We start from the raw sequence: 25363 nt of genomic DNA, 5'->3' as shown, positions 1-25363 counted from the left end.
GCACTTTCCTAGTGTTTTAAGCTTTGGCAAAGATATTTTATGAGCAAATAACGTGAAATGATCTAGGAGTATTCGTGAAACTGGAGCTCCGTTGAAGGAAATGACACAACACGTAAAAACCACCGGCCTTAAATGGAGTAAACGATCAACATATCGTATAACACATGACTGAAGTCTTCCAACTCTCCCCCCACAGACTGTGCTGGCACAGCTGCGTACTGGACTCTTCTATGTATGCAATATAGCACGTAGTGCAGCACAGTGAATCTGTTTAATACAACGAGGCCAGAGTGACAGGCCATCACTGTGATGGAGGCGAGGTCCGAGGCGGCGGATCTGACCGTCGGTGCCGATGGGTGAGGTGAGAGTGCAGCGGCCTTTCCAGGTCAGAGTGCGCCTCACTGTCATCGTCCTCCTCCGACTCGTCTTCCTCGTTGTCATCAGAGTGCAGGTCCCGGATTATGGAGCGCAGAGGATCCCGGGCTGAGGGGACGGTGAAGGAGACACGAGGAGGGAGGGAGGGGGGGGGGAGAGAGAGAGAGAGAGAGAGAGAGAGAGAGAGAGAGGGAAGAGAACCAAATAATTCAGTCCATCCTGACCATGTCACCATTATCACTTATGACTACTGATTATTTATAACACTGCTCCTGGGTGATACAGTAAAAGGATTCTATCTTCAAATACACTGGAAAAGGGAATACCTTCTGACACTCTGAAACAGTCCCAGAGAATCTTACCGAATAAAAAGCGATCATTGTCACTGCAAGTAATGCTTACGCTTGTCAACAGGAATTTTACATAATCAGAGAGGAAGCATCCTACATGTCAACCAAAGCAACCTCATAGTTATTTAACCACATTCACATCAGTGTGCCCTCCAGTTATTCATACTCCTGACTAAATAGGAACAAAAAATAATGTAACAGAAAAAATAAATGTATTGCACCATATTTTCCCCTTGAAATTTTATATATATATATATATATATATATATATATATATCTCCCTGAAATTTTTAATATATATATATATATATATATATATATATATATATATATATATATATTTTTTTTTTTTTTTTAAACCTTTTAAAAATTTTTAATCCAAATAGCATTGCACTGAGCAAAATTATACTGTTCATAGATTGAGGATTTTATTCCAGAAAATACCACCATCACTTTAAAACAGTGTGGTGTGGTGGTTTGTAACCGGAAGGTTCCAGGTTCAAATCCCAGGGGCCATTACACCCTTGAGCAACGTTTCTAATCTGAATTGCCCCAGTGAATGTCCAGCTGTATGACTGGAAAACTCATGCGAAACCAGTACATGTTATCCTTGACAAGGGTATCTGGAAAGCGAATAAATAATGCGCAACATGTAAATTCCAGCCATAACAGAAACACACTGTTGCAATTCACAGGCCATAGTGATCATTGTATTCTTCAGTAAATCAACCCCCCTTGACTGGAAATGGGCCTTGCGACACATTAACCGCCTCTCATTTGGAAACGTAAATTTTTGCGAGCGCAAAACCAACACCAACGTCAACATCCGCCCTGCCAGCTCTCTCAGCAGAGGGCAATGCCATTAAAGGAATTAATCCATTCGATACGAGTATCGCTTACTCCGGGCAGCTTCCCCGACGCGGGCGAAAATGCATTCGTGCACATTTCTGTAACACCTGATACTCCGCGGTGGCTCGCGCGGCTCTGGGTACTCGGAGCGGGTCTCGGAGCGGCCTCTCTCGGCCCGGCGTTGTTCCGCTCCGCTTACGCGTCTGAGTCAGTCGCCCCACTCCGGAGTCACACTCACCATCTGCGCCGCTTGGAGTTTTACAGTGTTTTCAAAGGAGCTGTGCTGTTCTGCATTTTGCTGCCAAAGCCCTTTTAAAACAGGGCCGATTGCAACCTGATTCCAAGGCAATACCAGCATGTGAATTGTTCAGTGACAAGATTACACAATTAGAGTTTGGCTTTTCTAAATCTGTGTAAGGGAAGTTTTTTCTGTTTTTCTCAAGGAAGTACGCATTTTTCTAAAGGAGAGCTTTCTAAAGAAAATACGAATATATAATTCCATTTTCTAATATCAGAAGCAAGTGCCCTGCTAATTTAGTTAAGAATTAAGACAAGTGCCCATCTTTAGAGCTGGTGAAATCCTAGCCAATGATCAGGCCTGACAACACATTTGGTGCTTTGAAAGGAGATAATGCTAAGAAATCAAAAAACAGTTGATTCACCCCCTCAACTGTCAATGAATGCATGGTGAACATTTCTCGTTATGTAAGGAGCGGGCAGGTAGCGAGCAACACTCTTCCTTGCAGTTAGGGGTGATACACGTCCATGCACACTTATGTTATTTAAGGACATGGTCATCACAGGAGGTGCGTGGGGCCTGCAGAACGAGGCCAGCCTCACATATGGGGGGTGGGAGTGCCATGGGAGACTCCCCGCACTCGCGGTATTCTGAAGGTGTTTGGCGAGAGATGTGGAGTTACGACGCGTTACCCACCTTGGCGCTTGTGCGGGGGGGCGAAGCCGGATTTGGAGCTGCAGCTGGAATTAGCAGGGCTTGGCTGCTCCGACTAGGACAGGGGGAGAGAAACAAAAAGCACATTAATACCCGCCCCACCCCGGGCCCCCCCCCCCCCCCCCTCCTGAAAGTGACAGTGTTCCCCCATACGCCGGCGGACCAGGCTGGTTCAGACCTATGTCCACACTTATCTGGAGTGCTGCTCAAACGATCTCATAACGTTTGCTAAACGTTTGCTCTGCTTTGGTGAGGCACTGTGGGAACATGACAGGTTTGCTTTTCTGAAACTCTGCCTTGCATGAACGAGACCCCATTGCTCTTAATCTGTGGCTCTGAGATTAGGATCAGAGCTTCAAAAGAGGAGTGTAACAGCTAATGCAAAACATTCTGTGAGCCGTCTATGGCTATGAACGTGGCAGAATCAAGTCAATGCACCGCATGTTTGCCGGGAGTGGCCTCTCTTGAGATTTTCATATGGACGGATAACAGCTCTTGCGGAGCCATCTCATCTCATCAATGGCATCTCATCTGTGCCCCAGAACCCCATACAGAAACACCCCTGATGGAAAGAGCACCTAAACCAGCGCACACATGCGCTAATGCCTTCAACGTGTTCAAACCACGGTGTTTCCGCACATGCACCGGCTGTTCCCTGGGACGTCCCTCAATGGGAGGCGGGGTGGCTCCCATGACAACGGGGGGGCTGGGGGGGAGGTCGTAAACCCGCAGAGGTTAAATCACCCCATGGAGGGCGACGGAACGAACAATGATGGTGCGCTGCTTACCGCAGGAATGGTACCAATTTCCCCGGGCCATAAACCACCGCCATTATCTCCAGGCTGTCTTCCATGCAGGTGGCTTTGATGGCCTTAGCTGTCCTTACTGCCCTCCCCTCCATAAATCAGGCCCCTCTCTGACCCCCCCAGCAGAGGTGGGTTTAGGAGCCCCCCTGCCCCCCCTGTGGTGCAAAGAATGACAGTCGTGCCACAACACCCTCCACTGGCCCTCCTGACTCTGGCTCCTCCCACACTTCGCCTGCTACCTTTAAACCCACCTCTGTTGTGGTGGCTACAAGGAGTCGATTTAAGATTTAAAAGCAGTAAAACAAGAGAACGCCGAGAGATGCTGGCCTGGCGGCTTGAGAGGGAGCGATCTGATTGGCTTCCACCAACGCCACCCGACGGCGGCTTGTTAAATCCGTGATTCATTTCTGGGGTTTCGAAAGATTTACTGCGCACCCCGACCTCGGCCGACCATCTGTCATCATCGTCGTCATCTACTTACAATAGCCACTGCCGAAAACAACCTGCTCCCTGTAGGAGGAGACGCCATATATCAGAATCCAGCAATTAACACTGAAATACGCCTCACATATTACGGTGAAAAGTCAGTATTGTAGTTCAGTAATAATATGCTATAATCTTCTACTGGAACTTATATTTTATAATACAACAAATAATTAGAATATATAATATAATAAATAAATATATTGATTTGGTGCTTAACATATGTATGTAATAGGAGACTAAATGTTCATAAAAAATGTCTATTTACTGACATCAAAACAATGCTTTTATACTGAGCGGGAACTACAGAAATAATGCTTATTCTATTTGGTACACATTCCTTTGAATGCTGTCTTGTGCACTCTCAAAACAATTCCACAACACGACTGAATAAAACACATTATATACGTATTAAATGTTTTCCAAAAATAGGGTCAGTTACGTGGAAATTGAATTAATTCACAAATTCAGATATATGTTTCACTTCCGCTGCGAATGTGTCAAACAAAAAAAGACAGTCAACACCCCAACATGAATAACTGCAAGAGCTGCACTGCACCCACATATAATATATTATCACCACACAGACCCTGGAGACCAGTTTCCTCAACAGGAGGCAGAATGAATTAACAGCACTGCGGATCCTGTTAACATTGTTAACGCTCACAGAAACATATGGAAGAGATTTGAAACGCTGAGTCCAAACAGCCTGTGGAGGCAATAGGCTACCGAAAATCACCTGCTTTATATAAGGTACGACAGCCAGGCTAAGCTGACTGCCACTCTGTTCGCAAGCATGTCTGCATGTGATTTTTTTTTTTCACAGAATTTTAGGTTAGATGCACAGCAAAAGCTTAATTATGTTCAAATGGATAGACTAATTAAGCCATAGAATAAACAGAGAGACTCCTGGGGAACTGTACATGTAAGCATTAACAACACTCTTATGTGAGCATGCTAATCTTACATCAAGTCTTTCAAATGGAGCATGGATATGTCATGAACTGTTCAGCATGTTTAACAGACAAACATTTACCAAAAGGCCAAAGCCAACCCATGACAGAGGATCCTCAGCCAGGGGTTTTTGAAGCAAAAACCGTAAAACTGAAAATGCAATTTTTGAAGGAGCTGGTTGTCATCAAACAGCAGGGCTGGGCCAGGGGATGACATGCGTGTGTGATTATTGGCCAAATCAAACCAAGAGAACAGAAGCATTGATACAAATGGAATGTCCACATGGCTACAGCCCAACCGTAGCATATTTTCATTTGAAGCTACGGTTAAAATCATTATTTATAATAATAATTAAACACAACTTCCAACAAGCTACTACTGAGGATAATCCCTTCTGGTAAGGATCTCAGAGAGAAATCTGAAGCTGATCTGAATTCATTTGTTTGCATTCTTCTCCAATGACCTCGCTGAGAAACACTGCTGGAATTCTGGCACAATACTCATAGTTTCAGCTCTCCCAATTCATAAAATAAAATTTTAGCAAATGTTCAAATACCGCAGTGCAGCAGATTCGTTAGAGGACAGGCCGAAACGTTTCAGATGATAACCAAAGCCCCGTAACCACACAAGATGCCAGGAAACTGTACTCAGAAATAAGGATGTTGAGGTTCTTTACTTACAGAAACCAACCGGGTGATTTTTATTGATAAACGCATTGATGGTTTATTGATACGCTACAGATGGTGTAATGGGATTCATGAGCGAGTTCTTAGACAGAAAGAGGAGTATGAGAGTGTAAATATCTGAGGAATCTTTTGTCTCCTCCACACACAAGCTAACGCACACATATGTGCGCACGCACACACACGCACACTCACACACACGGTGTCTCTCCCTCTCTCTTGCTCACACACATACATGATCTCTCATATACAGACAGACAGACACACACAAACAGAATCTGAAGACGATGCACCCTAGAAAAATCATACCATTTCTAAATTGAAACAGCTAGTAAAAACTGAAATTAGACAATTATCTATGACTATTCAGCAATCAAAGCTTTGATGAATTCTAGTCTTTCCAATCTGAATATGGGGGTTAAATCAGAATACTAAATGCAGACCACACAAAGATTTTGTGTGTGTGTTTGTGTGTGTGGGTATGGGGGGGGTGTTAATGTGCATATCTCCAGATGTGGTGGCGGTGGGGGGGGGGGGGGTCACTAAAAACTCAGATGAGGGTGATAAACCTCCTGTTGGAGCTCCTGTTAAACAGGGTTTGGGGGAGCGGGCGCAAAACACCCTCTCTCTCTCCCCCTGAACTTTACGGGCCGTTTGAGCGCCTGGGCGTCCAGCCGACACCGTGCTCAGGGCCTGGTGTCCCCCGCCGTAAATCAGAGCTCCCTCCCTGTCACCTGCCCCGCCCGCTCCTAAAGGACCCACGCCGCGAGCTGTGGCCTTCTATCCATTAGTCGCGTGGTGCGCCGTCGCTCTGAGACTCCCCACTCGTCCTCCCACCACGCCTTCGCAGGGGGTGTGAGGTTGGCCTGTGCAGTCACAACGCTGTCACATGGCACATTACCTTTTAGGATCGACACAAAAGATGCCCTGAAAAACGTGACACCTCGGGTTAGCCGCTTGGAAAGGCGGCTGGAGGGCAGCCTACTCCTGGTGCTCGATTAGCAGCTAAAAAAAACCCACCGACCAAACCACAACGCACCTTTAGAAGGACTAGCCAGTGTGGAGTAACAGAATTTATTTCATAATCTACTCTTATATTTCACATTCACAGATTTATTCTACATTTTTGGAACATGAACATACTTCTGTTCAAGTGTCTGAGTGAGAAATTATTACGTTATGACCTTGTGATCATCACATTATAACACCATTGGTTCACATAATTAAGGACTACGGAAGGAAGGACTACTAGGAAGACCGTCATTTGTCACCACTTGTGCCCCTAGAAAGAGGTCAAAATGTACTGGCATTGACATTTCAATGCAACTCAACAGGGTGGCCAGCCAGAAAAATGAAGCCTTGCTATTTTCAGGTGTGCGCTTGTGGCAGAGAATACAAAAGGAGCCACTTCCACTTCTATGGTGCTCTTCTAAAATTGGGTTAGCTGGCACTGGTAAAGCAAGAAGACTCCTTGCGGGCTAAAACACTGAAGACAAAACAAAACGTTTCCGTGGGCAATCTGCTCGTGTAGCTATCGATTCATAATCCGCAGATCTACAAAGCCAGGTGGGAGGTTTAAGCATCCCATAATGCATTTTCCCTCTCTGTGATCAAAGCAAACCTCCAATTCTCTCGGCACAGCGCAAGGAGAGCTCAGCCTGGAGTGATGGACACACTTTGAGGAGCTGCGCTGCTTTCGAGATTACTGGAATTAATCCACCACATCGAAAACACAGCAACTGTTGCAAAGGTAGGAAGCAAGATATAAAGTTCTGTTTTTTGGATAGCCTTTGATTAATATGAGCAAGGGGCTTTCGATGCACAACCTCAAAGCCCTCTCTCCTGCTTGAATGAAAGCAAGGAGAAGCATACATTGGCCCTCTGACATGTGACCTCCGGGGCCTACATGTGACTGGATAATGCTGTATTCAGGTGATACATCTGAATACCTAATCCAGCACTGAACATTCCACTGATGTTTCAAGCCACCTTATCACTGCCTTGCATGTAGGTTAGATACACCTCAGAGACAAACTGCAGGTGTTTCACTTGACCTGCCTTACCTGTAGGTCAGCTGTACCTAAGGCAAACTGGAAGTTTTTCCACTGACCTGCCATAGCCATAAATCAAACATACCTGAGGAGCTGCCACTGACCTGGCTCGGATGTAGGTCAGCCATACCTGAGGAGCTGCCACCGACCTGGCTAAGCTGTAGGTCAGCCATACCTGAGGCGAACTGTAGACATTTAAACAATAAATTGACACAGGCAGTACAACCTGTGGCAGTATACTTCCTCACCTGAAATGCAATAAGCTTCCCGTAAAGCCCAGTGAATCATGTGGACCTATGTGTGTTTATCCAGTGTGAAAAACCACAGCCAGAAACTCAGCTAAACTGTTTACTTCTAGCCTGGTAACATGGACTTGCTCACAAGTCCTCAGTAGGTCACGCTAAAAATTGTAAATTGAAGAAAGTTAAAGTCTGACCTCCTTCGCTATACACCAGATCTGCTTACAATCGACAACTGTAATGTCTATGTAGCGGTCTCTCCAAAACAGGACAAACAAAAGAACTAGCACCAAAACGTATTCCTCTAACGTAAGCTAAAACAAATAAGCACAGGCACAAAATTAGCAAGAAGCCTCACTCATTTATTCACAAAGAAATACAATATAGGCAAAAAGAAAGTTCAACTAACAACATTAGAGGGTTAAGAGAAACTGAGTGGCAGGTGAGACTCCAGCAGAAATACATGAGGGTTAATAATGAGGTTAATAATGGTGTTGCACTAAGAAAACACATAGACAGGTACCATACAGCAATACAACTTCAGCTGAAACACAATTTGCCTGAATACATGTCATTATGCCTGCTTATAAACCAGGTTTCACGGACTTTAGGCGAAAATAACTGAAATGAAGGGCCAGGCAGAGGAAACGGGTTAGTCATTCGAAAATATACCCATCCAACAGAGGGAGGAAATGAAGTGAAATCTAATTTACGGAGCATGTGAAGTCCTGCAGACATTCGCAGGGAGCGCATGAATCTTAATTGTTTTTCTTTGGGAGGAGTGATATTTTATCTGAGGACTTGGTCGTCGGGGGGAAGGCCTTAGGAACCAGCTGCACTATAACTACGGAGACCTGCTTCGGGGTCTTCTCGTATCCAGGGCCCCGACTCGGTCACAGCCGTGCAGAGAGTGATTTGAACGTTTGAAAAGGGGAGTAATCAGGACAGCGTGTCGAACTGGCGGATGGAGCTCAGGGGAAGTGTGCAAGAACCCTCAGAGAGAACTTCCATTCCAGGGGAATCAAGGTGTCTGTTTCCTTTACCTACTCATTCCATTTATTATATCTATAACCTTAATCCTTGACACAGATGGAAGGAATATGAATGATTATGATTATAAATTGGATATGATAAGCAGATGTCTTCAGAATAGGCAATTTACACTTTACACTACATTTTTTCTATACAGCTGTATATGTAAGCAAATCAGGGTAAATATCAACCTACAAACATGGTTACAAGCCTGATTCTCCAGTGATTATCCCACACTTTCCTGGTTTTCAAGCACACATTCTGAGACATACGTGTTTATTGAAGGAGTTAAACCCGAGAGCCAAAGGTCTGCTTTGTTGTAACGGAATCTTTGTCCTGTGTTGCTGGCTGATGAAAACGCAGGCAGCAGTAAAAGCCACGAGCAGAGCAGAGGGCACGTTTGAACAAAGGCGGGAGCTTTCACTGGCCGCCGCCTCCCACCCCCCCGCCCCTGCCAGCCGTGCACAGCTGTGCCAGCACCTCACGGGCCCCCGCGGCCCCCCTCCGATGCGCCGTAAATCTCGCCGCGGCCGTGATTTAGTGGCCCTGTCTTCCCTGGCTCAAAGCCGCCAGAGCAGTCATCATTTAGGGCCCAATAAACAGACCTCAGTGGTGGCTCGGCCCCCGCGGATCCATTCTATTCAATTTAGAGAGCCTTCTCTTTTTTTTCTTCTTTACGGGAACCGGGTTGATGGACGGACGAGCGGGATCCCGACCCACGCTGACGAAGGAGGAGCCGGGCGGGGCGTCTGGAAAACCCGCCGGAGCTTCGAGCTGCCTCCTTGACCCGTGGCCCGCGGCCCTGCCATCTCCGGCGCGCAGATGCAGCGTTTCAAAAGGGGAGAAAATATGTAGCACCCCATTTCCAAACAATTAGGATACCATATGTCTGAGCGGAGGAATGTCTGCCGTCTACATGAGCCCGTCCAGCCTATGCACCCCCCCCGCCACCCCCGCTGCACCACCACAGCTCCCGCTGGAGCCCTCTCAGATGAGTCACAGAGGAGAAGGTCATCAGCACACGGCCTCCGCTGGCCTTAAGTTAATAATCCCCTCGCCAGAGCTGCTCTGGCCTGCTGACATAAAGACAGGACTGCTCTGACAGCCCTGGAGCGAGGCGTTATGAGCCTGCCTGCTGCTGGAAGGGTCGCGGGTTCGAATCCTGGATGGGGGAGGGGATCTGTGGCAGTGTTTGACCAAACTCACTTCAATAAATGTATCAATCTGAAAAAGGGGCAACTGATGCCTGCTGTCCTAAAGACAGGGCTGCTCTAATGCCCCAGCAGCACAGCTACTGCGGGTGAATTCGCTCTAGTAAATGTATCAATCTGCAACAAAGATTAGTTGCGAAAGATATGTAATCCCTGCAGATGTATGACCCTCCCCTCTCCCAGGCAAGGCCATCTGCTAGGCAATTAAACAACAACAATAATGTAAAATTCCTCTTCAGGACACCCTGGCTGAAGAGGACAGGCCAGACTGGGATACGCCCATTTCCCATTTGCCTGATTGTGGGGCCAAGAGGACCAGGAAACTACTATACACATAGTATACTTATATTGTCTGTATTAGGTTTACAGAGCAGAGCGAGTACTTACTGAGAGTTACCCATGAGTGGGGACTTCACTTGAGGCCCCATCTGTGACCCAGACCTGTAAGAGGTTGGGAGGTGTCCTTCACATCTGTGATGCTTCCTCAGGACGTGACAGATGTCACGATGAAGGATCAGTACGACAGCAGCCCCTGGCATGCGTGTGCGTGTGTGTGTGTGCGCGCACATGCCTGTGTGTGCGTTCACATCTCGCTTCCGTCCTGTCACTTCAGAGGTGAGCCAGCTAAAACGGCACCTAAGGCAGGAAGCAATTGCTTGTGTCAACAGGTCCGGACCATGTGAACAACTGTGGCATCTGACAGAGAGCTACATCCATCGCAGTACACACACACACATTAATTTTCAAGCACTGGGCAGAAGGAAAGGAAGACAAAGAAGAAATGCCCGCACAATGTAGTAGCTTTATGCATGTATCACAAAGCAACATTTTGACCGGTAGTCCTCTAGTGTACCTGGATAAGTGACACTAATACATGACTTGCCCCCCCCCCCCAGGACCCTTTCCGCATTTGTGACCAAAGTCTGTGATGCTCGGCTGCTGTCCTGATTCTGACGCTTTAGGTTCTTTCTTTTTGGATGCTACAACATAATAAAGGCTTTTAAGCTTTTGCAATATACCCTCTAGAGTGCCTCGGATTTTTGAGATGAGCAAGCCTTTTCAATCTGGGTTTCTACTCACTAATCCTCCTCCCTCCTGCTGCTGTTCAGAAAACTATCTTGGATCCGATGAGCGTTTATTTTTAGTGCTCGATCTCTCTCGATCTTTGAAATGAAAATTCTGCTTCAAAAGAGCCCTATCTCTTTTCGTCTAAAGCTCTAGGTTGCAGCACCACAACTCGAACACCACGTCGCACCCGCTGCTCTAAAGGGGTAAACCCAAAAACCTCCACCGGCACCCAAGTCCAGAGTCAGGACAGGAAGAGAACATGACAATCCCTGCTTCAGGATATGACGGGGGAGGCTGGGAAAGGCAGAGAGGGGAGAGATTTTGCACTGGACAATTAAACGCGGCCAGTCTGAGATCTAAAAGCCTTTCTTCCTACCCCTCTCTCTCTCTCTCTCTCGCTCTCTTTTTTTTAAAGGGTTCGAGATTAAAGGGAAATCCTGAGGTATTCACAGGGCCCTTTGCCACCATCTCTCAGTGCCATAAAGCCATAAATCTCCTGCCAGCCTCTCTCCCCCAATAAAATGGCCCTCTCCCTCTTTGTGTGAGGTTTCCCCGCTGAAAGAGCGAGGGCTCAGAGAGGCGCGCCGATTCATTGCCGGGCCCTCCGGCGGGCTCTTCGAGCCAGGGCCCCGCCCGCTCTTTTTTTACGACGCCCGCGCAGCGCCCGTGGCATTTCCTTCTTCGCGGCGCGTAAATCATGGCCGCGGCGTCCGTCGCCCCGCGGCGGCGCTGGGACTCGCGTGCGGGCAGAGCCGTGTGCCGGTGCAAAGAATGACAGGGGGAAATGAGAGGTAAACATTTTTAAGTCTGTGTTAATCAGAGAGATTAGACTGTACAAAGCAGTAACTGCAGAATCAAAACCAAAGAAAAAGACATGAAGAGAACATATTTCACTTGGTGCACTTGGTGTAGGTTTAGTCTGTATTTCATTACATTACATGCATTTAGCGTACGCTCTTATCCAGAGTAGAACATACGTCTATCCAGAGAACATAAGTGTATCCATTTAAGATGAATGGTCAACAGTGTCAGACCAGGCTAACAACATTCCCAGATCAGTGAGTGTGAGCATAAATTACCTCAGAATCATCTCCAAGTCATCTTTAATTCGCACACAAGGCAGAACTGTTTTGCTATGTGTAAAACATTATGAATTATATTTAACTCCTCATTATAAATGAGAATTTAAAACTGAGCAGATTAAGAATTCATTCATCTGTGTTTCATCCTTGTAATCTTGTGCTCAAAAATAATGTGGTGCTGATTGGAATCAATCCATCAATCACCTCAAATAAAACCAACAAAAATCTGTTTGACAAATGTATAAATGTAATGGCACTGCAATTAAATTACAGAACATATATGTGTAATAATATTAGTAAAATCAATGTGTATGTAGTAAAAGTGCAAAATATTTATGTAATCTCTATTTAATAAGTACAATGTAAATATTGCTGTGATGAGGAGATGAACTTTCTCGGCCTGTACGGTCAAATGTGGGTGGGGGAGGTTTGGACCAGCTGTCTGAGGTACATTGGTTTCTTTGACTCACACTGCCAGACACGTACCTGGTGCTGGCAGATATCCACAATAGCTTTCAGCTAGACTGAGACCGCAATTACAGGAAGCACTTCAGGGTCTGAGCGGCGGACACATGATGTCAGCGGCCTTTGTGTGCGCTAGACGAGCAGTCACATAAATGAATGCACATAAAAAAACTGAAAGCTGGAGATGTCCGCCCACCAGCCTTTTGGGATCGATATGCTAATAGCCTGAGGACGATGTCAGCGATGCCATTTCTCTTCCTGTATTTTGATTTTTGAAATGTGATTTTTTTCAGACAATGAAATGTTCTGAGAATCAAACTTTTTGCCCATTTGCTATTAGACACTCCCACTCTCAAGCTTTCAAAAAGAACTGAGGTTGAACCGCATTAGGTAAATAGAAATATGTTCTGCTCTTAGATTTGTCAATCTGAGGTCATCGACAAGCACCGCTATTGTGTAAGCTCATGCTTATTATAAGTTACGTTGATAAAACCTCACTTGATGCATCATAGCTGAAGACAAGACCTGAAGCAGCAAAGTTAACACTGGACAAAGCTTAAGTACTTTCATTCATGAAGCTCAAAATGCTGATTGGCAAAGCGTGTGAAAAACGTGAGGAACCCTTGGACCCCTGCTCACCTCATACTTGGCGGACACATTGTCGTCCGTATCAGAGTCGTCAGGGTCCACCAGGTCCTGGAAGGGAGGCAGCTGGGTGGGCTTCACCCTCTCCGCCGGCTCGGTGTCTGTCTTCCGCTTGGCAGGCTGGACCTGGCAGCCCTCCTTGGGAAGCCGCCTGTCAGGGTGCTGCCACCGTGGCGGCGAGTTTGACGTAGGCCTAGGGGCTGTTTCAGAGAGGTCCCTCTTCCTCCTTTTGGTCGCGTGGTCCGGGGTGTCGGCCGGCCTTCTGCTGGAAGCCTTGCCGTTGTGCTGCGGGCCTCCCGCACCCATCCCGTGAGAGAGGCCCGTCTCCGGCCTGTGCTCCTTGGACACGCCCTTAGGCTCCTTGAAGCCCGTCTTGGGCCTGTCGTCCCGGACCGGCTGGTTCTCTTTGGGTTTCCTCGATGAATCTTTGGGGGGTTTGCAGAGTTCCCTGGTCAGGACTTTGAAGGCACTTTTGGGTTCTCCCGAGTCTTTGAGCGCTCGGTCCCTGTGCTCTTTCGCGAGCTTGTGGGGCTTCAAGGAGCTACTGCTGCTGTTGCCACTGCTGCTGGTGGTGCTGGTGGTGAGAGCGCTTCTGGACCCGTCCTGAAGAGAAGGAAGAATCAGCAGGACAAACTTGTCAGCAGCTTATACACAACCACCAACCGTCAATGGTTGTGTCCATTCGGTCTTTCTTCTATTCTCATAAAAGGTCTGCATTCCACAGTTTAGTACCTTATTGCCATATGAGCACTTCGGACAGCAATGTCAGATGAAATATGACAACAGGAGACAGGAGTGCATAAAGTTCTTTTTATGTGTTCCATAAGAACTGACATAAACCTCCTGCATTCAGATAAAAGCTGAGACACAAAGGCCTTGAATAGTATGTACTGGGGGCTAGACCTAACAATCTCACATCAGATCTAATAGATATGAAAATGAAAAAATAAATATTTAATTCAAAGCTTCTGAACTTTACCCACATGGCTGTAACTGACAACACATGACAGGCATAGCAAAAATAGCATCCTCTTATTGATTCTCATGGCTGCTGAATAGAGAGCCCTACCCTCATACCTAAAGCTTTATCCAGACCCCTCAGGTGTGAAATTAAGGGCACAGGAAGCCGACCTGAGCCGGGGAGAAACTGAGAGATAAAAACCACAATACTTTTGAAGAGGGATGGGGGTGGGGGGAGAGGAAAACTCAGCTTTGAGGTTAGGATTCCTTCATTTGCCTACACGCACGTTTTGGTGAAGGTCCTAAGATCAATACGCCTACAGCAGCTAAATAAGCAAAGCCAGCCGGGATGACAGAAGCGGAAGCCAAGTTTCCTTCACATCATATCATGACCGACTGATTTGGTATTACTTACTACAGGCAAGTCTTACCTGTGTTATTTAACACACATAGTTCACTTATAAACATCTGCACGAAGAACAGGTGCATTGATTTTCTCACATGCAGCACGCACTTGTCAAGGATTGGTTTAGATGTCCTATGTGACACATTTGGGCAAATCAGACATGTGCATGTTGCTCATGAGGAAGAAAGCTCAGGGGAAAGATGAATCCATTCTGCCACTCCGAAGAAGAACATCCGAAGAAGGCCCTTCAAAACGACCATGCCCGGTTGAGGCACGAAAACACCTCGACTTCTTCCAAAGAGGGGGTGGGTCACACGTGCAGTTGATGCGTTGCTATGTGCGACGTCCAGACAGACGAGAGAATTCCACCCCTTCCGACTGAACAGGCCCATTCGCCACCCACCCCTTCCCCCCCCTCCACCCCAGTTCAAGCCCACTTGCCCCTGTCAGTATTTCATCAATGCAGTAAAGCTGTTAAGCAGTCTAGACGCCGGGCCGAGTTACGACCGGCTTTAACTACCTTTAAAACTTTATTTTGTCCTCTGGTCCTGACCTATGACCTCTGCTTAAAGCATTTTCTCTTTCACAGAAAAAAGAGCCAAACTTCCAGCCCTTCCAAACTGAATCAAAGAGATTATTAGTTTTCCCGAGGGATCGCTCTGAGAAATCAAATCAATATCGCAGATTATCAGCTGCAACGCACATTTCTGTGTTGTAGGCTACAATCCAGGTGGAACTTCAAATGCATATCTTGAATTCTTTTTGACTATAGGCATTTTGGTACATAACCAATCCTACAGTGCCAAAAAGAATAAAATCAAATACAATATTTTCATTTCTGAATGTATTCCTGAAAATGAAACATACAAGTGCATTCCCAACAAAGCACTGAGACACAAAATAGAGCACAAATACAAATAGCTTTGTTAGGATATTAAGAGATCCTAACTGTACATGTGTATCTGAATATATAAAGTCTTAAATGAAACCTACAGATAACAACTACTTTAAAGATTCTTTGAGATACCGATCTGGATTCAATCAGCATTTTTACAACCTTGACTCACAATCGATGCAGCTGTTACTGAATTTTAATACAAGCATCATTTAGAACCACCTTTTTTATGAATTCTGACAATTTTTGAACTTGCCAAACTGTGTGTGATGAAAAAACTGACAGTGACATTTAATTGTCAGTCAAGGTTTTGGACAAATATTGACTGAATCCAGGTCATAAATCTGAAAAATGTAAGTAATTACTCCAACAGGACGGATGTGCTTACTTGTTACAACAAAGGTAGCTTGATTTCATGGAAGCTGATCAAAGCAGAGGGCGGAAAAAACACTTTATGTATTGGCTGTATGTAATGGAAACAATAAAAGTGTCAGGCCCACATGCCCATTTGAGCGTCTCACGCATGCAGTCGCTGTGAGGTAAAGCGTTGGCGTTATCCCTGAGCCGCTCACAGCCACAATGCGACTCGTGGGCTCGAGGGCGCGCTGTCCCGGGACACGGAGCATTATCTCCCCTCCACATGACAAACGCATCCAACCTCAACGCCCCATACAGGCCTCCGGGTGAGGAGTTCTGCCGCTCTGAAATTCTCATTACCGTGGCCACCCCCCCCAGACACCACCAGACCCCCCTCTCTGCTGAACAGGCCATCGTAAAGGTTCCGGGGTTTCCCTCAGGAGCTTTGCCGGGTCCTCCCTCTGCCTCACTCCTGTCAGATCTCAGGCCCAGGCCAGGGAGTTCTGCACAGCCACAGAACTATCCCCGCTACACTCACACCACTATTACTTCCATGCTTTAAAACACACCTAAAGCGGCTCTGCGAGGAAACCAAGACAACCCAGGGAAAGCACCTTGTTGGATGTGGTCAGCAGTCAAAAATGTTACGTTTCCATCAGCTTTGTGGAAAAGGCCCACTGAATCACAGTGCACTTTGTGTATGTGTGTGTGCGCATTTGTATCTACAATCCTTTCAATGGCCAGCATTGTCAAACACCTACTGGACTCCACCAGAGAACACAGAATGTATCTCTAGTTCCAGTTTAGGTACACATGTTAAATGATAATTACAAGGCAAACTGCTGGTTCATTCATCAGAGATCGGCCCTCGGAGGCCTTTAAAGGGGTCCGCCGAAGCTGTAAACACCTTTAGCCTGTGTTTAATTTGTCTGTCGTTCTCTTCTTCCTCGTAAGAAAGCGGCTTTTGTTGCAGCGTATCCGGCCGTGTCACAGGCCCGGGTCTCACTCCGGTGCGTTTTGGGGGGGGGAACACCAGCTGAAAACACTTCCCTGGCTCAGCGTCCACGGCAATCAAGCCGCATGCATCGAGCAATCAGGACCTGCGCGAGCCCGCTTTAACCTGTCAGGCAATTTCTCCAACCCGAATAAATGCGGGGGTGCAATGTAAACATGACATTGCCCTGGACAAGGGCGGGGAGGTGGGGGTGGGGAGGGGGTCTACAACGACGAGCCGATCATTTGATTCAAAATCCCACCAAATATCCTCTTTCAGCAGAGGCAAACAAACATCAATTGCCGTTTCACTAAGCCGCTAAGATAAGTGGACAGATGTTTCATGCAGTTCAAGCAGAGGGAAGAGCTGCTAAGCCAGTCATCTGCCAGACTGCAGAAAAAAAATCTGTTAGTTTATAACCTCAGTCTAACAGTGTCAGTCTTGTAAATGACTGTGGTGGCACTCAGGGTAATTATACCACTTCAGATTTGAAAAATAACATATTCCAACGTATCTGGTTTCACACCTGTACAATCCTGGCACCACAGTGCGAAACCATGAGAAAACTGCTCCCAAAAAATCTGAGTGCACTCTCTATTTTAGTTTCATTCATCCTTAAGAAAGACCAGCGAACATCCACCTCATGACAAAATTTATACACAGGGCTGGTTTATACTGGCACTTTGAAAGTGTCCATTTTATTCAGGAAACATGAAAATTGGTCTTATGGTATGTGAAAGGTCAGATTCTAAAACTGTGACATGACTTACATCCGGTCCGGAGAAATTTAAAATGGAAAATAATGGCTTTGTAACCATGGAGCCACATCAATGTGTGTGCCGTTCAATAAACTTTAACGGAGCGATTTGAAACATTTATGTATTGCATTTACAATCGTCTCCTAGTGACACAGAATAACAATTTTGCGCGCCAGCATAAAGACCAGGACTGCCCTTTAAATGATCGGAAAAAAATACATATATAATTCTTCAAGGTTTAGCAGCTTAAAGACTCAAAAGTTAAACTTCACTCAACATCTAAACTTGCCAAATGCGTGGGATTACACAGAGGCTTTTGAAGGAGTGAGACCTCTTACGGGGGTGAGAGGGCTTAAGGCGTTAATACGGTTCGGGGCTGTACCTGGGCGTCCCGTGTGACCTTTGACCCGTGGGAGGGCTTGCTCTTCTTGGCTTCGGAGAGGGTCAGGGTGACAGAGCCGCTGTGGAGGGCGGGCAGCTTCAGGTGCTGCCTGAAGAGGGAGGAGGCAGCCTCCTGCATGACCATCACCTGGTGACGTGCAAAGACACTAAATCACCGGGCTACAGCTGCCGATACCACATGACAGCACAGGCAGGGAATACTCAGAACTACTCAGGTTACTACACAATATTACAGGTTATGCATGAGAAAAGTATTTTTATGTATGGTTCCCCAAAGTGCCTGAATCGGCAGCACATTTTTCAATCACTTCATAATGAAAACCATTTTTTCCCCCACAGTGAGTCACGCTGAGTCACTAAAGTCTTACTCTTACTGGCCACATTCAGGAGTAGATACGCCATACCAGCCTGGGGGCTGCTTGTTATAACCTGTGAAATGACTCTGCTTCGATGTGCATGTGTATATAAGCATGCAGGTTTATGTTGTTTGTAATATTATTTTGTGTGGAGACATAATATGTACACTATATGGTATGTCTGAAACAATTTCATCCCTACGGAGAAAGTCAGACAACAGATAACAGAGTTTCTTTTAAAAGCCTCTCACAACCTGCTTCCTGTTTCCTTACTGGTATAGTCACCATTACATCAATTAGTTTGTATTAAAACAAACCAGAATCTAAACAACACAGCTGAAGGTTTAATTATTTCAGCTTGTAACTGAATTGCTTCATTGAGTAATTTATTACTTATTAGCAGCTGTGCCATTTGGATGTGGCAGGCTACAACAGGCCAAATAGATGTTTCCACACTGAACTCATTAGAGATGCAAAACACCTGTTCGTGATCCTCTTGCATTTATGATTTCACTCTGTGGTTATTAATTAGCGTATTAATATAACATTTCTGCTTAGCAGATGCTGTTATAGCAGAGTAAGTGATGTAGCCAACACTTTTTATGTTACCCATTTGTACAGCTGGATATTAACTGAGGCAGTTCAGATTTAGCACCTTGCCTGAGGGTAAGACAATAGTGGCCCGTCTCAATCAAACCGTCAAGCTTTGGGTTACAAGCCCTGCTCCTTACGAGCACACCACACCTCAAAGGTGCTTGGAAAAATTACAGGCACACAAGGACATTCATTATGGGGTAATTAGGGGTGAAAGGGCAGTGACAGGAACTCAGCACAAAACCGTATCTATTGCAATATGATAATCCAACGTTCTGATTTTGGACTGCTCTCCCTCCGCTGCCATGGGCCCATCAAAATGGCAAATTTGCTCAGTGTACGTGTAACTCCAGCAGGCAGAAAGAGTAAGGGGTGGTTTCAACCCCGAGAGGCAAAACCAGAACCAGAAACAAACCAAAAGACTAAATGAGTCCTTCTGCCTCTCTTCAGGTTCTGATCATCAAGCTCAGTTTGTTGTTTTGAAGTGGCTCAGGTGTGCTGAGACAAGTGGAGTCAGAGGCTTATTTTGAGGCACCACTCAAGGCCGAGACATTCGGTAGGGCAAGGTGACCGTGGCCTTCTTTTTACTCAACGTGGAAAACAATAAAATCTTTCTGCTTATTTCGTAAGTCCTAAGTTTCGTAAGGCCAGCCCCGAACAGGACAAAATGGTCTGCCAATAACTGCAGCGTTCTTGGGAAATCTGTCAACAGTTCACCTTTAAAAGGTCCTGCAAAGACGAGCCGAAGTCACTTTACATGGCCCGACGGCAGCAGAAATCTCCCCAAAACCCTTCCCAGATAAACTCAAATTAAAATAAACATTTTACGAGCGTGTTCAAATCCTTACTTTAGAGTCTTCTGAACTTCTTTTATGAGGGTCTCTGTGCTGTCAAGGACATAGAAGGAAAGAACTTAGAATATAAACACACATGCTTGAGCCTCCCCCTTGCACGCATGCAGACAGCTCTACTGGCCGTATCTGTTTTGAGAATGAAGTGAAGGGCTTTTTCTCCGACTAGGAGAAACAACTAAACTTTATCCAGCTTCTCAAAAAACCTGGGCTGCTGGGCATACACATGTTACCAATGATCAAAGCTCATTTATGAAGAGCAGGGCACAGCGGATATGCTTAGCCGTGCCCACCTGGCATCATTCCACTTTAAGTACATAATTCTGCACGGCATAATCTAAAAAGCCATAAAATATCTGTGCTACTTCTAAAGTGAGAGAGGCAAAAGCGGCCATAAAAATCAATTCCTTACATTTAACGAAATGTACACAAGGACTTACCATACCACACATAGGAAGCTTGTGATTTATTAGCCTTATAATTGATTGAGCCAGCCAGAGGTTAACATTCTTTGTGAGCGACTTGGTCTGTTCAGATAATGCTGACGAGGGAAAAAAATGTAAATAAAAACCACTTACTGTAGCACCCATTCATAAAAAAAAAAACAACGGCAGTGTGAGGTCTTCTGGCTCCTGGCCAAGGACAGCTGTCGTTTCCCCAGTGATGAATGGCCAGGTTTGGTCTAGATCACGCTGCCCTCTAAAGTCTTAGTGTCTTGGCAGATGAGGGCTGTAACTCTGTAAAACTCTCTGCCTGAGAGTGGCTGGGATTGCGTGGAAGCGTCTTCGCTGGAACCAATGCGCCGGGCAGGCCTGTTTTCTTACCTGTAACCTCTCCGCAGGATCCCTGTTTGTATGGGTTCCGCTAATTGTTCGCAGAGAGGACAGGAAGTCACCCTCTGCCACCCCTACTGCCCCTAAACTGCCTTCATAAAAGTTCTCCACTATCCCGCTTGGGCCGAGCCAAATATTCAGCCCCTCTTCCCTTCAGCTGCCCTCCCATATGCACCTATGATTTGACGGCAAAAGTAATCGCTCTCCCATCTTCAAAAACAACAACGTTAAACTGTGGTTTGACAGGACACTTGTACCGAAAAGGTGTTGTTCTATTTATACTCTGGGCTCGGCATGCTGCAAAAGACCACAGGAAGCTCTCCCCTCTACAACTACTGTTTGACTGTGTTCAACAACCCTTTACACAGACGCAGACTTCTTGAGCAAGAGTAGCCAAGCTTAAACAATATTAAAAAAAACAAGCGCTAGTAATAATAATGAGAATAGCCTGCAAAGTGCCTTTCAAGGATCCTAAATCTACCTCACAGCGCATTGCTGAGTGCCGTCAGGTGTCGATTTAGGGAGAAGGGGCTCCCCGCCGTTACACTCACCCCTCCTGCCTTAAGCAGCTTCCTGCAGAACTCCTCAGTCGGCTTGTTGAAGGTGAGCTTCTCGCAGCGCAGGTGATTGACGGGGGGGTGGCCATCCAGGTGCAGGAACAGGTCATAGTCGAAGCGCACTTTCTTCGGCTCTTCCTGGCGGGAGCACACAGGTTGCTTGGCAACAAGATTCCAAGCGACACGCAAACGAAATCTGACAAACCGGCAACGGGCCGAATTGATACTCCATCGCCTGCCAAGCGCCGTGGCAAAGAAAGCCAGAACAAAGCACCGTTTTAGTTCAGGAGACGTTATTTGTCACAAGTGTAAAAATACCACGTTTTATATACTTTATATAATGGATTCGCTCTTCTGAGGGCTTGGAAATGCTTTTTGTTTTTTTTTTTTCTTTGGTAAAGAGCTGAAAGTGGCACATCCAAAGCTGATGAGGTGCTGGCTAACTGGTGAACCCTCAGGGGGAGAAAGGGAAGGTGCACTATCTGTCACGCCCAATTCTTTCGAGCTGACACCAATGTTCTGACACATTTCGACCAATCAGAAAGAGGACAGCGTTCGTGCCAAAACATTAGCATCAGCTTATCGACAAAAAGAGGAATTTATGCACAACCGTCCAACATTCACAGCGTGGGTAGTCACTAGCCAGCGAATGTATGTCACCACCTATTTAAGACTCTCGTTTGGACTACCAAACAGCCTCGAATGACTGAGTATGCTTGGCTCTAATGAGCTCAATGACTTATTACACATAATACAAACAGCGGTTGGCGAGCTGTGCACATGCAGAACATACCTCATCCTCCTGCTCGCCCTCACGGCATTGCCGTGAGGAGCATATGTAAGGCTTTGCTGCTGCTGTGTTTAAGTACCTTGTTTTTGAAGTAAACCTCAATGGGCAAGATAAAGCCAGCGTACCCAGATTCCTCCACTTTGTAAGGCGGGTCCTTGCACACTGCAAGACAAAAGAGGGGGAGAGGCGTGAGGATTAGTGACATCAGCGTCATTCTGTAGACCAAAGGACCCCTCTAAGCAATCGAGGGTGTGGCTTCTGTCTTTGCGCCGCAACTCCTGCTGAACGTCGATCACTGGCTGTGAACAGGTCACATTGGGAATTTGGGCCAATTAGCAGAGAGATAGTGCATTGTGCATTGTGAGTTCAGGAAAAACCCAACATATCCAAACCGTATGAATTACAAAATGGTACAAAACCCAGGTTTAAACAACCAAGCCAATTGCTTGAACTGATTGGGCGAGCAATTAGGACCAATTAACGTACACTGTTTGCCTGGCCAGCTACTCTGGATTTATCAGACTGTGATTGTGATGCAAAACAACATTATTATGTTTTGAAAAATTGATCCCATATTATCTGGATCCCCCTTTGCTGATGAACAGTATTGTAAATACATAAAAGTAGAATTAGCAATACTGTGGAACTCCATGGAAACATGAAATCTTTTGGCTTGCAAATAGGGTAAAATTGAGCTAGGCACGGAAAGTATGGAACAGCAGTAAGGGAACTGGATTCATTGCCAGAGGGCTGCCAGTTTGAATCCTTGACGGGGCACTGCTGTCGAATGCACCAAGCAACAGAGCTAAGCACAACTCTAGGGCCCACCTGTAACTCAATACCTAATTACTACACTGCTAAGCCTTCAGCAATGTGCCTGTCAGGGTTAAAGACAAATGTACATTTCAAATCATGACCATTGAATCTCTTCGAATAAAAAAAAAAATTAAATAAAATTAGCAACGTGTTTCTTATGAAGCCAGAAGAATGTGCTTAACGGAGATCCAAGGTTTGACAGCCTCTCTCCGGCTAACGAGTACCGCGATGGCATTTCTGAAAATGCTGAAGTCATCATCTCAGGGGACATCGTTATCCAAAAACTCAATTTCCTGCACCAATTTATGGAAGGAGACAGCATTTGAAATTAATGAATAAGGGTAAAGGGCTTCATTTGAAACATTCGTTAAAACCCTCTGAATAATGCCGATGGTCCTGCTGTTCGTCTGTGACTCCTGAAATGTTCGGAGCTTCATAAATCTGTTCTAATTTGTCTGTGTAATTGGAAGAAAAACACACACCTTACAATTAAAAGATTAAACAGTTTCACCTGGCGGGTTTGAACCCTCAGGGGTCTGCTTGCTGACAAACCACAAAAGAACATTTCCAAAATCCACAGTGTCTCTGGTGCTTTGTATTTGTAGGTTCTTCATTTTTACATAAATGTGACAGTTATGCTCATTAAAACTAAATCCATATATAACATATTTGTTTTCCAGTTCTCTCATCCAGGGTGACCCACAGAGGGTACAAGCACAAAAGGAACTAACAGCAAGCACAATTAAAGCCTCCAGAATTATTTGCAATTAAACTTCATCTTTTGTCATCTCTGCTAAATAAGCCAATGTGTCTAGCAGTTCTTAAATGTAGCAAGGACAGACCATTCCAGAATTCACAGAATCCCAACTCACAGGATGCTGGGAAGACAATTTGCAATTTGCACAAAAGACTTGCTTTTCTCGTAAGTGGAGCATCCGATGGGACACTTTAGCAATATGTCTGTTCTCCCAGAAATTTTGACTTCTTAAAAACATCCCTCATCACAAATATTTGGTACATTAATGCAGCTCTGAACATTAGAAGAGGTCTCTTTGACATGGAAAGTGAACAGGCCTAATTTCTTTTTTCAACACACCTGCAAGCATGTGAACACCAGCACCCAAGCGAGCCAGGGCAAGAAAGTAGCTCTTTAGCCCCTCTCCTTTAGATGAAACGACTGACACCAACACTAAAACAGGCCCGGGGGGAGGGTGAGTGGAGGGAGGGGAGTTACCCTGTTGTCAGAGTAACAGTGGCCTGGGCCCATGATGCCACAAAAATATCGTGGGTCAAGATTAATTGTGCTGCTAGGTCAAGCTTCAGCTACCTGAAACTGAGTGAAGTAAGACTGAGCCACAGATACAGATAGCCACAGATAAGACGCTGTTTGTTAGGCTGAGGGTCGTTGCTCTTGCAGAAAGCACCTCACACCTGCGGTTGCAGGTGGGCGGCGAGTGATCGTTTATCGCTGCCCAGGCAAGCTCAAGGCTTCACATCCATCTTCATCGCCCTTGGTGACGTCCGAGGGCCAATGGCTGTGCTGATTTGAGGGTATGTCTCTTATCCTGAGCATCTGACAGGAGTGGTATCCATCTCCAAACTGAGGTACAACTAACTCACTAGAACTGCACTTCAAAACTGGTTTGTATACATAGCTCATGTAACCATGAAACAGATCTAAACAAATCATAAATACAGACGTGTTAATAGCTTAAAATTATTTAGTGCATTGTTACAGGCCAATAAATTAAATAACCAATTACTCTAATCTAATTCATTTAAATTTATCTGAACTTATTTATTTAAGAGCACCACTTGATCAAAAATAAGTTTAAGTAACGTATTTTTCTGTATTTATTGTTTTTTACAAGCACAAACGCACCTCAAAATCAAATTTTAATTCCCACACAGATTTACAGCAGGTCAAAACGTCAAAATATGGATCACTGTTCAATTAAGGGCTCAATCAAGTTTAATTATTTAAGCGCTCAGCAGGAATGAAAAGAAGCTTGCTGGGGTGACCCTGGACAAAACAGCATGGAAAAACTGACAACTGACATGGAAAGACAAACTTGAGCTCGGTCAGACCTGGAGCCCACGTTACCCTGGCTCTGGTCTAGATGAGTTTCAAAAGGTCACTGTGCATGAGAATCCCATAGTGTAGCAAAATGATGTCACTGATCTGCAGTGGGACCTCAGCCAACCATGACATACAGAAAGAGTACGTCCCCTCTCACCGAGCAGCGCTCTGAGGGCTCTCTTGTTCCGGATCATGCCAAGATGCCAATCAGAGCACAATTGCGGTCACAACGCATTTGCTTTTTTTCCAGGGGCCGTTTACGGCGGGGCAGAACAAGACGCCAAATTAAACTGTGAAGCAGTCTGCAGAGGAAATGCACCCTTTTCCAAGATCCGAAAACACTCGCCTCGCACGGTTTTCACTTTCCACCTCCCAAAATTCGTTGACATTTAATTAAGGCACTTGCCAGCCATGATTCAATTGTTTCACCTAGCTTGCTTAACCTGTTACAGGAAAAGATGGTGTCTCT

The 25363-nt window shown here is 45.7% G+C and overlaps 1 protein-coding gene across 1 annotated transcript in view; it reads right to left on the bottom strand.

Annotated features, from left to right (window-relative positions):
• The window catches only part of LOC118769819 (protein AF-9-like), a 54437-nt gene that overhangs the window by 4509 nt on the left and 24565 nt on the right, over nt 1-25363 (bottom strand). The window contains exons 3-9 of the mRNA XM_036517150.1: nt 22078-22160; nt 21203-21346; nt 19816-19854; nt 17998-18144; nt 13240-13848; nt 2509-2581; nt 342-483 (exon numbers count right to left, since the gene is read on the bottom strand). Of these exons, the coding sequence (XP_036373043.1) occupies nt 342-483; nt 2509-2581; nt 13240-13848; nt 17998-18144; nt 19816-19854; nt 21203-21346; nt 22078-22160 (1237 nt within the window). The remainder of the gene's footprint in view (nt 1-341; nt 484-2508; nt 2582-13239; nt 13849-17997; nt 18145-19815; nt 19855-21202; nt 21347-22077; nt 22161-25363) is intronic.

Source organism: Megalops cyprinoides, chromosome 22 (genome assembly GCF_013368585.1).
Source record: "Megalops cyprinoides isolate fMegCyp1 chromosome 22, fMegCyp1.pri, whole genome shotgun sequence".
Classification (NCBI taxonomy): domain Eukaryota; kingdom Metazoa; phylum Chordata; class Actinopteri; order Elopiformes; family Megalopidae; genus Megalops; species Megalops cyprinoides.
The sequence above is the reverse complement of the archived record's forward strand: the minus strand, read 5'-3'. Positions and strand labels throughout refer to the sequence as shown.